Source organism: Octopus sinensis, unplaced genomic scaffold (genome assembly GCF_006345805.1).
Source record: "Octopus sinensis unplaced genomic scaffold, ASM634580v1 Contig09248, whole genome shotgun sequence".
NCBI lineage: Eukaryota > Metazoa > Mollusca > Cephalopoda > Octopoda > Octopodidae > Octopus > Octopus sinensis.
Window position 1 is genome coordinate 20001 of NW_021831725.1, and position 14712 is coordinate 34712.

Genomic DNA, 14712 nt, shown 5'->3' on the forward strand with positions numbered 1-14712 from the left:
GGAAGGACGAAAGGCAAAGTTGACCTCAGCAGAATTTGAACTCAGAATGTAAAGACAGATGAAATTCCACAAAGCATTTTGCATGGCACATTAATGACTCTGTTAGCTTGTCACCTTATATATGAAGTAGGATCTTTTCGGTTTGAATGGCAGTTTTTTCTAGCGGTGTCATATGGAATTGTCACCCATAATTATGACCCTAGAATCGATTTATTGCATTTCAATCTGTTTTAGGGTTAGGGTTAGGGGTGGGGGGGAAGGGTTTCTTTTTTTCTTCACAAATGTAAATAAAATGTAAAGGCACAGGAGTGGCTGTGTGGTAAGTAGCTTGCTAACCAACCCCATGGTTCAGGGTTCAGTCCCACTGCGTGGCATCTTGGGCAAGTGTCTTCTGCTATAGCCCCAGGCCGACCAATGCCTTGTGAGTGGATTTGGTAGACAGAAACTGAAAGAAGCCTGTCGTATATATGTATATAAGTGTATGTATGTGTGTTTGTGTGTCTGTGTTTGTCCCTCTAGCATTGCTTGACAAAAGAGACCGATAGAATAAGTACTGGGCTTACAAAGAATAAGTCCCGGGGTCGAGTTGCTTGACTAAAGATGGTGCTCCAGCATGGCCGCAGTCAAATGACTGAAACAAGTAAAAGAGTAAACCCAATCTGTTTCTTAAACGAGGGACATATTCTTATGGCACAGAATGTTTTTTTTACCTCAATAGACGTCACTGATTGGTTGAAATGACAATGGACATTAAATGATGATGATGATTACTACATCCACCTACCTTATTACCAAAGTCGACTTTCATGAGGCGTTGAAACGTAGAATTCTCCCTGATGCTGCCATTTTCATCTCTGTCTCTCTTTTCCACTGCCTCAAAGATTACGTGCGGTCCAGTTGTCACGGCAACCAGTGTGTCTGAGTGAGTCTCTGTTAGAGATATGGCTGTGATGTTTGTCCCACAATGAACGGTGTGGCAAGGTTTCAAGTCACCATCGTTCCACCAGATGTCAACAAAACCTGTCAACAGAAAACATATACATTTTAATACTGGGAACTCCCTATGCCTTCAGCTCTTGGAGATATCTCATATTAGTAGAATAGTAGTTTAACTGCTATTTCTAAATTTCAGTATGTGGTGAAGCAAACTTTGCTGAACCCTAATTATAATTATAGAATTTTTATACATTTTAATATATATTCATATGTGGCTGTTGCCAGCCTCGCCTGACCCCCGTGCCTGTGGCACGTAAAAAGCACCATCTGATCGTGGCCGTTTGCCAGCCTCGTCTGGCACCTGTGCGGGTGGCACGTAAAAAGCACCCACTACACTCATGGAGTGGTTGGCGTTAGGAAGGGCATCCAGCCGTAGAAACATTGCCAGATCAGACTGGAGTCTGGTGCAGCCTTCTGGCTTCCCAGATCCCCGGTCGAACCGTCCAACCCATGCTAGCATGGAAAGCGGATGCTAAACGATGATGATGATGATGATATACACACATATATATACATACGACCTTCAAGGTGATGCTCCAACATGGCCACAGTCTAACTGATTGAAACAAGTAAAAGATAAAAGATATAGACACACATTCTGCCAATAATGACCATCACCACTGCCACGACATCCACCACCACCATCAGCAGAACTGTTGCTGCTGCTACCACCACCAGTGGAGGCACATGGCCTAGTTGTTAGAGCAGCGGACTCGTGGTCGAGGGATCGCAGGTTCAAATCTCAGACCAGGCGATGTGTATGTTTATGAGCGAAACACCTAAACTCCGTGTGGCTCCGGCAGAAGGTAATGGCGAAACTTCTGCTGACTCTTTTGCCACAACTTTCTCTCACTCTTTCCTCCTGCATCTTGCAGCTCACCTGCGACGGACCGGCGTCCCGTCCAGGTGGGGAACCTATACGCCAAGGAAACCGGGATACCGGCCCTTATGAGCCAGGCATGGCTCGAGAAGGTACAAGAAAACTTTCTCTCACTCTTTCCTCCTGCATCTTGCAGCTCACCTGCGACGGACCGGCGTCCCGTCCAGGTGGGGAACCTATACGCCAAGGAAACCGGGATACCGGCCCTTATGAGCCAGGCATGGCTCGAGAAGGTACAAGAAAACTTTCTCTCACTCTTTCCTCCTGCATCTTGCAGCTCACCTGCGACGGACCGTCGTCCGTCCAGGTGGGGAACCTATACGCCAAGGAAACCGGGATACCGGCCCTTATGAGCCAGGCATGGCTCGAGAAGGTACAAGAAAACTTTCTCTCACTCTTTCCTCCTGCATCTTGCAGCTCACCTGCGACGGACCGGCGTCCCGTCCAGGTGGGGAACCTATACGCCAAGGAAACCAGGATACCGGCCCTTATGAGCCAGGCATGGCTCGAGAAGGTACAAGAAAACTTTCTCTCACTCTTTCCTCCTGCATCTTGCAGCTCACCTGCGACGGACCGGCGTCCCGTCCAGGTGGGGAACCTATACGCCAAGGAAACCGGGATACCGGCCCTTATGAGCCAATCATGACTCGAGAAGGAACAAGCAAACACCACCACCACTACCACTAGTACTACTACCACCACCATTCCAAACAACTCACCATGTTTAAAGACTGCCACAGTCAGTGTGTCCGTAGTGTCCACCAGAGTGATGTCGTTAGCCACTGTCCCCTCCTCACAAGTGTTGTCCAGCTGGAGTGACATGTCCGACGGTTGAAATACACAGACATCACCGTTGTCTAAATTGTGCAGCTTCACTTGACCATTGGTGTATCTGGAACAGATGGACAGAACATTAGGGGTCACATTAGTGATGTGTGAGTGTGTGTGTGTGTATGCATATATATATATATATATATATATCATATTAAATTAGAGATAAAACCACTATTAGGCAAATCATACAATGAAAAACTTAAGCCAATACATAAGATTATTTAATTTATATTATTTAAATATATAAAAAATTATTAAAAAATATAATTAATTTAACACTACGATCGTTTCATGGCTGTTAATTTCTTTAAATTTTCGAGTTACAGTCATTCATCAGGTGGTTTAAATATTTAACTTAGCGAGGTTTAATCAATGAGTTCATTGATTAAGAAAACTGAAAGAGTCTGTCGTATATATGTATATATATATATATATATATATATATATATTTATATATATATATCTATATTATATATATATATATATAGGCATAGGAGTGGCTGTGTGGTAAGTAGCTTGCTTACCAACCACATGGTTCAGGTTTCAGTACCCACTGGTGGCACCTTGGGCAAGTGTCTTCTATTATAGCCTCGGGCCGACCAAAGCCTTGTGAGTGGATTTGGTAGACGGAAACTGAAAGAAGCCTGTCATATATAGGTATATATATGTATATATATGTGTGTGTTTGTCTGTCTGTGTTTGTCCCCCTAGCATTGCATGACAACCGATGCTGATGTGTTTATGTCCCCGTCACTTAGCGGATCGGCAAAAGAGACCGATAGAATAAGTACTGGGCTTACAAAGAATAAGTCCCGGGGTCGAGTTACTCGATTAAAGGCGGTGCTCCAGCATGGCCGCAGTCAAATGACTGAAACAAGTAAAAGAGTAAAGAGAGAGTCTGGGAATGTTTTGATACCATCTGGTATTCATAAATGTGCTTTTTTTCATAGATCTGCTGGTTCAAGGATTGGGCCAGGGTTAAACAAAAAGAAAAAGGGATTAAAAAAGCACCCTTTCACATTCCTTACCCAGCTACAACCGTGTCTTTATGGAAAGATGCTGCAGAGAGGACACCTGCTTGGACGTAGAGCAATGATCTTACTCTACCGAGTCGCACCTGAAATAGGGAAAGGTGACAATCCCTTAGCATTTAAACCAGACAAACAAGACATCCTTTTGTATCCTCCCTAAAAAAAAAACCCTTTTTGTTATTTTATTTTTTTTTCTACACAAAACCCCAGGCAATGTTTCGCTTGTCGTAGCACAAGTTTCCGTCGATTTCCGTAAAAAACTTTTATTTTTTTACATAAGTAATGAGAGCGAAAGAGACTAAGAGGAAGCGATTTTATGACGAGGAAATTTCTCTTTGAAGTCCCCGTGTGTGTGTTTGATGGGGTGTGGGAGACAGACAGTATGTTGTGTAAGTGAAGTGCTTCTGTTAGTGTGTGTGAAGAGAGAGAGTAATGTGTGAAAGAAAGAGTTAACTGAAATTTTTTACTCGGTGTATGTGTATATGTATGTCTGCATGTATGTGTGTGTGTATGTATCTATGTATGTGTGTGTGTGTAGGTATGTGTGTGTGTATGTATCTATGTATGTGTGTGTGTGTATGTATGTGTGTGTGTATGTATGTATGTATGTATGTATGGCGGATTCAGTGTTTACATTTTTTACGGAAATCAACGGAGGAAATCGACAATCGACGGAGGAAATTGACGGAAACGTGTGCTACGACAAGCGAAACTTCGCCAAACCCCATTTTCAGCTACAGAGAATACAAATCATCATCATCATAATCTATTTCTTTACTACCCACAAGGGGCTAAACACAGAGAGGACAAACAAGGACAGACAAATGGATTAAGTCGATTATATCGACCCCAGTGCGTAACTGGTACTTATTTAATCGACCCCGAAAGGATGAACGGCAAAGTCGACCTTGGCGGAATTTGAACTCAGACCGTAACGACAGACGAAATACCTATTTCTTTACTACCCACAAGGGGCTAAACACAGAGAGGACAAACAAGGACAGACAAATGGATTAAGTCGATTATATCAACCCCAGTGCGTAACTGGTACTTATTTAATCGACCCCGAAAGGATGAAAGGCAAAGTCGACCGTGGCGGAATTTGAACTCAGACCGTAACGACAGACGAAATACCACTAAGCATTTCGCCGGCGTGCTAACGTTTCATCATCATAATCGTTTAGCATCCGCTTTCCATGCTAGTATGGGTTGGATGGTTCAACTGGGGTCTGGGAAGCCAGAAGGCTGCACCAGGCTGAGTCTGATCTGGCAGCGTTTCTCCAGCTGGATGCCCTTCCTAACGCCAACCACTCTACTACAGCCTAGGGCTGACCCAAGCCTTGTGAGTGGATTTGGTAGACGGAAACTGAAAGAAGCCCGTCGTATATATATATATGTCATCATCATCATCATCGTTTAGCATCCGCTTTCCATGCTAGTATGGGTTGGATGGTTCGACTGGGGTCTGGGAAGCCAGGAGGTTGCACCAGGCCCAGTCTGATCTGGCAGCGTTTCTACAGCTGGATGCCCTTCCTAACGCCAACCACTCCATGAGTGTAGTGGGTGCTTTTTACGTGCCACCGGCACAGGTGCCAGGGGAGGCTGGCAACGGCCACGATTGGTTCGTGGTTTTTACATGCCACCGACACAGACTGCAAAAAAATCCTTTCGGGATTGATAAGTTAAGTATCAGTTGCATACTGGGGTTGATCTAATCGACTGGCCCCTACTCTCCCCAAAATTTCGGGCCTTGTGCCTAGAGTAGAAAAGTATATTATTATTACTCTACCTTCCAGTTATTCAAGAGGGCCCTTTGTCGTTGATGTTCTTCTTTCACGACTGATTTCCAACTGTCCTCTTCAGTCATCAATGGTGCCTTGCTCTTCCCTCTTTGATAGTAGACATTGTACCACAGCCAGTTATCCTCAGATAGACTTTGCCAACTTTTGCTCACCTGAACAAGAATTTGTATTTTGTATTTTGATTAAAAAAAACAAATTATTACAGCAGGAGTGGCTGTGTGGTAAGTAGCTTGCTTACCAACCACATGGTTCCGGGTTCAGTCCCACTGCATGACATCTTGGGCAAGTGCCTTCTACTACAGCCTCGGGCCGACCAAAGCTTTGTGAGTGGATTTGGTAGACGGAAACTGAAAGAAGCCCGTTGTATATATGTATATATATATATATATATATATAGGCGCAGGAGTGGCTGTGTGGTAAGTAGCTTGCTTACCAACCACATGGTTCCAGGTTCAGTCCCACTGCGTGGCACCTTGGGCAAGTGTCTTCTTCTAGAAATATGCATACACACAAACACAAACACGTGAATATGCACACACACACACACACACACATGTGAATATAAACACACATACTTAAACACACACATGCATAAACAAATGCACATACACACACATACAAATACAAATATGCACACACACACACACACACACACACTCACAAACAAATATACACATCCAAAAGAGGAGGTCAAAGGTGACACTACTTACCTGTGCACACCGACACAAATCTTTCAAGTCTAGATACTGGAAGATCTTAAGGGCCAATTCTCGGGCCAAGGTTATTTCAAAGAAGGGGATTTCGTTAATTTCATCCTGGTAATTAAATTTTCAAAGAAGAAATTTTTTAGATTGGTTACTTAATTAATACGATGACATATCATTTTACTCTTTCTCTTGTTTCAGTCATTTGACTAAGTCCATGCTGGAGCACCACCTTTAGAGAAACAAATCGACCCCAGGACTTATTCTTTGTAAGCCTAGTGCATATTTTATCAGTCTCTTTTGCCAAACCGTGAGTTACAGGGACGTAAACACACCAACATCGGTTGTCAAGCGATGGTGGGGTGACAAACACGGATGCACAAATATATACATTCATTCATACATACATACATGCCAGTGGGTGTAACCAGCCCACTAATGAGTACCCCTCATTCATTGGACAATAGACTTTGTTTGCAAAGACCTGTTGAGGCAAGTGAAATCAAAATCAAAATCTCTGATGTGGCCAATGACAGTACCGTTTGATTGGCACTTGTGCCACTGGAACATTAAGAGCAACATCCAAGCGTGATTCTTGCCAGGGCCGCTGATTGGCTCCCATGCCGGTGATATGTAAAAAGCACCATTCAAGTGTGATCATTGCCACCGTCGCCTTACTGGCACATGAAAAACAACATTTGAGCATGGTCATTGTCAGTGCCACCGGAGCGACTCCCATGCAAATGGCACGTAAAATACAACTTTTGAACATGGTCATTGCCAGTACTGCCTGACTGGCCCTCATGCCGGTGGCACATAAAAGCACCCACTACACTCTCAGAGTGGTTGGCGCTAGGAAGGGCATCCAGCTGTAGAAACTTTGCCAGATCAGATTGGAGCCTGGTGCAGCCATGTGGCGCACCAGTCCTCAGTCAAACCGTCCAATCCATGCCAGCATGGACAGCAGTTGTTAAGTGATGATGATGATGATACAACAGGCTTCTTTCAGTTTCTGTCAAATCCACTCACAAGGCTTTGGTCGGCCCGAGTCTATAGCAGAAAATTTGCCCAAGGTGCTATGCAGTTTGTCTGAACCCAGAACCATGTGATTGGTTAGCAAGCTACTTACCACAGAGCCACTCCTGCGCCTATATATATATATATATAATATATATATATAACAAATATAAAATATATATATATATATATATAATAACAGGAGTGGCTGTGTGGTAAGTAGCTTGCTAACCAACCACATGGTTCCGGGTTCAGTCCCACTGCGTGGCATCTTGGCAAGTGTCTTCTGCTATAGCCCCGGGCCGACCAATGCCTTGTGAGTGGATTTGGTAGACGGAAACTGAAAGAAGCCTGTCGTATATATGTATGTGTGTGTTTGTGTGTCTGTGTTTGTCCCCCTAGCATTGCTTGACAACCGATGCTGGTGTGTTTACGTCCCCATCACTTAGCAGTTCGGCAAAAGAGACCGATAGAATAAGTACTGGGCTTTCAAAGAATAAGTCCCGGTGTCGATTTGCTCGACTAAAGGCGGTGCTCCAGCATGGCTGCAGTCAAATGACTGAAACAAGTAAAAGAGTATAACAAATAAGAAAATAGACATGCAAAGGTACATGAAGCCCAGTTACAACTACAGCCGGCTTTTTACCGGTAAAGGTTTTAGTTGCCAATTCTGTACAAGACATTGTAGATCTTTGGCTGGGCTAAAAGTCACATTCGATCACAGCACCAGTAACAGTTGAGCTTTGTGCAATGGCCATACTCGATAATGAGGGGGCAGCCATAATAATATATATATAATATATATATATATAACAAATAATAAAATATATATATATATATATATATATATAACAGGAGTGGCTGTGTGGTAAGTAGCTTGCCTAACCAACCACATGGTTCCGGGTTCAGTCCCACTGCGTGGCATCTTGGGCAAGTGTCTTCTGCTATAGCCCCGGGCCGACCAATGCCTTGTGAGTGGATTTGGTAGACGGAACTGAAAGAAGCCTGTCGTATATATGTATGTGTGTGTTTGTGTGTTGTGTTTGTCCCCCTAGCATTGCTTGACAACCGATGCTGTGTGTTTACGTCCCCATCACTTAGCATGTTCGGCAAAAGAGACCGATAGAATAAGTACTGGGCTTTCAAAGAATAAGTCCCGGTGTCGATTTGCTCGACTAAAGGCGGTGCTCCAGCATGGCTGCAGTCAAATGACTGAAACAAGTAAAAGAGTATAACAAATAAGAAAATAGACATGCAAAGGTACATGAAGCCCAGTTACAACTACAGCCGGCTTTTTACCGGTAAAGGTTTTAGTTGCCAATTCTGTACAAGACATTGTAGATCTTTGGCTGGGCTAAAAAGTCACATTCGATCACAGCACCAGTAACAGTTGAGCTTTGTGCAATGGCCATACTCGATAATGAGGGGGCAGCCATAATAATATATATATATATATATATGTATGTGTATATATACTACATACACATACCTTATGTAAGAAATAACAAAACAGCAAATATGAGACTCACCAAATCTGCAACTAGATAATCAATGAAGCTTTCTCTCCTTTTCCCTTCATCACAGTTTGCTGTCTTCTTCTTCTTCTTCTTCTCTCTTCCCTGAGTTTCATCGTTGCTCTCCAATGCCGAATCAAAGTATGACCGTTTCGAAGGCCTTGATGTGTTGTCCAATGTCCGTCTGTCTAAATCTGTTTTGTCCGTTTCTGTGTTTGAGTTTGGACAAGTGCCTTCCTTGAGAAGCTGCCCCACGATAACAAACGGCTGGTACACAACATCGTTCACGTTTTCTGTCACCTGCAATAGGAGAGATGCTGCACGACCTTCGATTTTTTTGCTGCCATCTAACTTGCTCCATGAGACCTGTTGCTTGTCGGAATCTAAAGGAGGTGGTGGAGTGAAGGTGGAAGTAAACAGAAAAGATTAAACACAAAATCAAAACTAAAAAAGAAAAACAAAGACATTGGAGGGATTATGCATCCCCTGCATGCACACAAAGATAAAGGATTCTTTGAACCCCTCTTACCACATACAAACGTATATTATCCAAATTTTATAGTATTAAGTATCCATCACAGCTGGTCTTACCGAATGGTTTCATGTAAAGAATACAACCGAATGTTAGGTAACAATCCGATTATATAACCTTACACTCATCAGAGATAGCCGATATGGAAAGGAATGTGGCGACTGCTTTCTGTTATAGAGAGCAGTCACCATATTCCTATCTCTGATGAGCGCAGAGTTATATAATTGGATTGTTACCTAACACTCCATTGTACTGTTTATGTGAAACCGATTGATGGATACTTAATACCATGGAATCTGGATAACATACTCACAGTTATACGAGTGCATCTTCTCCCTGACTTAAGGTCTCTTAGACTGCTTACAGACATACATATATATATTTATGAATGCATCATCATCATCATTGTTCAACCGTGGTTGAGACAATGTAATTTACTATGCTACGCCAGACTTCACGGTCCATCATGGCATTACGGAGGTCCTGTTGCTGGATGCCTGTATCCCTGGAGATTACATCAGGGTAGGAGAGTGTGCGCCCTCTGGTATCGCGAGTAGATGGCTTCCGGAGGAGAAGAGTAGAAATTACTTCGTTTTCAGCTCTACAACAATGTCCAGCAAACTGGACTCTTCTACTTTTCACAAGAGATGACACAGGGGTAATTTCCATATATTGTACTTTGGTTGGATGACGCTCCACGAGAGATTTTGAGCTCTCATAAGGAGGCGAGTGTAAGTTCCATCCAACCGCCTCTCCAAGCTTCTTTGATAACGTCCAGGTTTCTGAGCCATATAGTAGAATATGTATATATGTATTACTGTATTCATGATGTTATTAGATGCTGTTAAACACCACTGGTCACAATACACTTTCAAGTATTTCTTGTGCCATTCTCTTCCCTCCTGGTCCAAATTTATTTATCTACATGGAGGCCATCTGAATGACCATTTCTGATCTCTTAGATATTACTCAGCAACTGCATTGGTCCACCTGCTGTCTGTGAACCTTGTGACAAGTCTCTCTCTCTCACACACACACACACAAATGTATTTTTTGTTTTTTTACAAACATAGAACTGTATAAATACTAGTGACATTACCTGGTAGCATATTTTTTTTAGGGATCTTCTTTGGATGTGCCATGGAGACATTCTGAGACCCCAGCTCTTTCCTCCATTGAGATCGAAACTCCTCTAGTTCCACTTCTTGAGCCATTGCACACCTTGATGAAAAAAATTAGGGTTTAAGATAAAGATGATAACATAATAATAATAATAATAATAATAATAGTGCATGTCCCTTAGTGGCTGACGCATTGTGCATTTCTGATAACGAACAGAAGTAGTGGGGGAGAGCATCATAGTCATCTGTTGAAAGGGATTCTTTGGGGTTTGGATAATTCACCTTTGGAAACATGGATGTTTTGTACAACATCCTTAATCAATCCTTACTCAGGGTCCTTTTGGGTGGGATGGGCTACTCGACCTGAAGAAGATTTTAACTAAGCCCCACCTACAAGGTTGTGCGCTGCTTATTTTGATATGAGATCACCATGTTGTACACATATGGTTGTGATGCATGTACCTAGTGTGCCCTTTTCAGATGGGTAGTCATGATGGGTATACTGGGCTTCATATATTGTACCCCAGTGTCACTTTGATGGCATGTACTGCTCTCTCACTCAATAATAATAATAGTAATAATAATAATAGTAGTAGTAGTAGTAATAAGAATAATAATGATGATAATAATAATAATAATAATAATAATAATAATAAATAATAATAATAATAAAGATAATAATAATAATAATAATCCTTTTTACTATAAGGCAGAGGGTCTGGAATTTGGGGGAGGGTGTAGGTCGATTACCTTGATCCCAATGTTTCACTGGTACTTCATTTATCGACCCTGGAAAGATGAAAGGCAATAATCAACCTTGGCGGATTTTGAACTCAAAACATAGCTGCAGACAACATACAGCAATTTTATTAGATTCAGCTGTGCATTATTAACCAGCTAGAGTAGCTGTCCTCTTGGGGTTAAAAATCATATAGGTGCAGGAGTGGTTGTGTGGTAAGTAGCTTGCTTACGAACCACGTGGTTCCGGGTTCAGTCCCACTGCGTGGCACCTTGGGCAAGTGTCTTCTGCTATAGCCTCGGGTGGATTTTGTAGACGGAAACTGAAAGGAGCCCGTCGTATATATATATATATATATATATATATATATATACGTGTGTGTGTTTGTGTGTCTGTGTTTGTCCCCCTAGCATTGCTTGACAACCGATGCTGGTGTGTTTACGTCCCCATCACTTAGCGGTTCGGCAAAAGGGACCGAAAGAATAAGTCCTGGGGTCGATTTGATCGACTAAAGGCGGTGCTCCAGCATGGCCACAGTCACATGACTGAAACAAGTAAAAGAGTAAAGAGATTCTGCTCAAAAGGACATCCATGTTAAAATGGCTACGAATATTACTTGTTAAATATAATACTCTTTACCCTTCTACTTGTTTCAGTCATTTGACTGCGGCCATGCTGGAGCACCGCCTTTAGTCGAGCAAATCGACCCCCAGGACTTATTCTTTGTAAGCCTAGTACTTATTCTATCGGATCTCTTTTGCCGAACCGCTAAGTGACGGGGAAGTAAAAGCTCTATCTGCGACGATTTCATCTCAATCGAAGGAGAGGGGCTTTCTCCGTCCGGGTTGCGGATCCGTAGAATAAGCTGCCGGACGAGATGGTGAAGATGCCGACGACCGCTCGGTTCAAAGTCTCCCTTGATCACATGTGGCCTGAACTCTTTACATGAACACCACCCTCTACATAAGTCCATGTCCCCCTACATGGCCTTGCTTTTTGAGGCAAAAAATTAACTAACAAACTAACTAACACCAGCATCGGTTGTCAAGCGATGTTGGGGGGGGGGGAACAAACACAGATAAATATATACATTATATTTATATATATATATATATATATATATATGTGGTTGGTAAGCAAGCTACTTACCACACAGCTACTCCTGCGCCTATAATAATTAATATAATAATAATTATTATTTCAGTTCTGTATTTAAGAGATGAGGAATTATTTACATTGTTTACATTTGACGGATATATGCCCTCATCTTGTTTGTTGTTAACACAACATTTCGGCTGGTATACCCTCCAGCCTTCATCAGGTGTCTTGGGGAACTTATGCATGGGCGAAAGCTGGTCTTTTAAATAATAATCAAAACATTTCACTTCGGGTATTTACGTGGGTTGTGGAGTAATAGATATAATGAAATTATGCCAGCAATGTCTCGTTTTAAACTTGAAGATAAAAAAAAGCCTTGCATATTTCTTCTTACCTGTTTCAGGTGTGTATGTAAAATCCGCGAATTTCCAAGCAGAAAACAGAATCGGACTGTCATCTGCTTCCACGGAAATACCCGAACTGAAATGGTTTTGGTTTTTGTCGAGTTATATCGAAGGAATGCCTCCGAATGAATGCGTAGAAATTACAAAATTATTATTATTACTTATAAGAAATTAATTGACGTTTAATTATGCGGATTTGTGGATCTCAACTTTCGGGTGGTTCCGGTGGTTCCGGCTCGGCGAATATTTCAAAGTGAAAATCTTAAGAGATCAATAAATATTTAGTCCTGTTATCTAACCTTTGACCACAGAGAGATCGATGTGTTTGCTATCTGAGCTCCAAAACAAGACATCAGGTTTGTAAATACATACACCGGTGCTTTCTAATATAAGTACCTCGTGTTAATTCTTCCGTACTACGTCTGATTCCGGACATAATAAATCTAGTTGTTTACTCCTACTGGAAACCTTATAAGCAAATTACACTTTTATTTCAAGAATGCGATGTTCCAGGCAATCTTTCGGTTCTAGTATATTTTACGTCAACTGACCACGTGTATTTGTTTATAAATGATCGTCGATTTCCGTAAAAAAACTTTTATTTTTTACATTTATTTTTTTACATATGGGGTTGGGGGGGGGGGGAATGGGAACTTTGGTTAGGGTTTGGGGTTAGGGTTACGGTTAGGACCCTAACCCTAGCCCTAACCCCAAAGATCCCACTTCCCCCCAACCCCATATGTAAAAAAAATAAAACTTTTTTACGGAAATCGACGATCATATATAAACAAATACTCGTGGTCAGTTGACGTAAAATATACTAGAACCGTAAGATTGCCTAACTAATTATTTAATTAATTAAATTGCTCAATTATCGAAGACAGGAGCAAACTTAGTTTTTTTCTGCTTTTTGCTTTTTGCTTTAAGTAAAAGTAAGAGAAGATAACTCTCAATCTCGGTTTTCATGTGCTGTTCCTATAAGGTGGTACTCCTACACATGAGCACCCCTCGATTTTGTTTCCTCATAACTTTTAGAAAAATTGATAATTTTAAATGAAATTTTCTACAAATACACTTCAGATGGCGTAGATTCTGGGTATTACTAGCGAACAGTGGTCCCGGTGCGCGTATCCGCGCTAGCTAGACGTAAGTAGTCGATCCTACAACTTTTAAACGCTAACCCTAAACCTAAACCTAATTTTTTAACCTTAAACTTAACCTAATTTTTAACCCTAACCCTAAACCAAATTTTTTAATCCTAACCCTAAACAGTGGTCCCGGTGCGCGCATCCGCGCTAGCTAGACGTAAGTAGTCGATCCAACAACTTTTTAATCCTAACCCTAAACAGTGGTCCCGGTACGCGCATCCGCGTTAGCTAGACGTAAGTAGTCGATCCTACAACTTTTTAACCCTAACCCTAAACCTAAACCTAATTTTTTAACCCTAACCCTAAACAGTGGTCCCGGTGCGCGCACCCGCGCTAGCTAGACGTAAGTAGTCGATCCAACAACTTCTTAACCCTAACCCTAAACCTAATTTTTTAACCCTAACCTTGGTTTGTTTATAAAAATAATTTATTTACTTAGTTTAAAAAATTATGTAGGATCGACTACTTACGTCTAGATAACGCGGATGCGCGAGTGCGCGCACCGGGACCACTGTTCGCTAGTAGTACCTAGATTCTGATTATATCGGAATGTGTTGCGAAAAAAAGTTTTCCCGTGATTGGAAAGAGAAATTTAGGAAAATTCACACAAGTTGGCTTTGATCCTTCGTAACTTTCCGGAAAACGGGTATTTTTCAATGAAATTTTCTACAAATATTTTTCAGATTCTGTAAATGTGAAAATTACGATAATATTGGAATTTAACATGAAAAACAAAACTGTTTGGCACAGACGTGATTTTATTTATTATTTTTTTTTTTTTCAAAATTTGAAGTTTAATCTAGATATATGTGAAGGGTGTCAGTATGTATGTGTATAAGCCCACCAAATTTAAATTTTCATATTAAATTCCGGTATAATCATAATCTACACA

The 14712-nt window shown here is 41.6% G+C and overlaps 1 protein-coding gene across 1 annotated transcript in view; it reads right to left on the reverse strand.

The window, feature by feature from the left end:
• LOC115228039 (F-box/WD repeat-containing protein 8) overlaps positions 1-12723 on the reverse strand; it is a 21355-nt gene extending 8632 nt beyond the window's left edge. Inside the window, exons 1-8 of the mRNA XM_036498815.1 lie at positions 12663-12723; positions 10410-10531; positions 8794-9161; positions 6254-6358; positions 5531-5695; positions 3739-3827; positions 2596-2768; positions 785-1020 (exon numbers count right to left, since the gene is read on the reverse strand). Of these exons, the coding sequence (XP_036354708.1) occupies positions 785-1020; positions 2596-2768; positions 3739-3827; positions 5531-5695; positions 6254-6358; positions 8794-9161; positions 10410-10524 (1251 nt within the window). The 5' untranslated portion in view covers positions 10525-10531; positions 12663-12723. The remainder of the gene's footprint in view (positions 1-784; positions 1021-2595; positions 2769-3738; positions 3828-5530; positions 5696-6253; positions 6359-8793; positions 9162-10409; positions 10532-12662) is intronic.
• Between the last annotated feature and the right edge of the window lie 1989 nt (positions 12724-14712).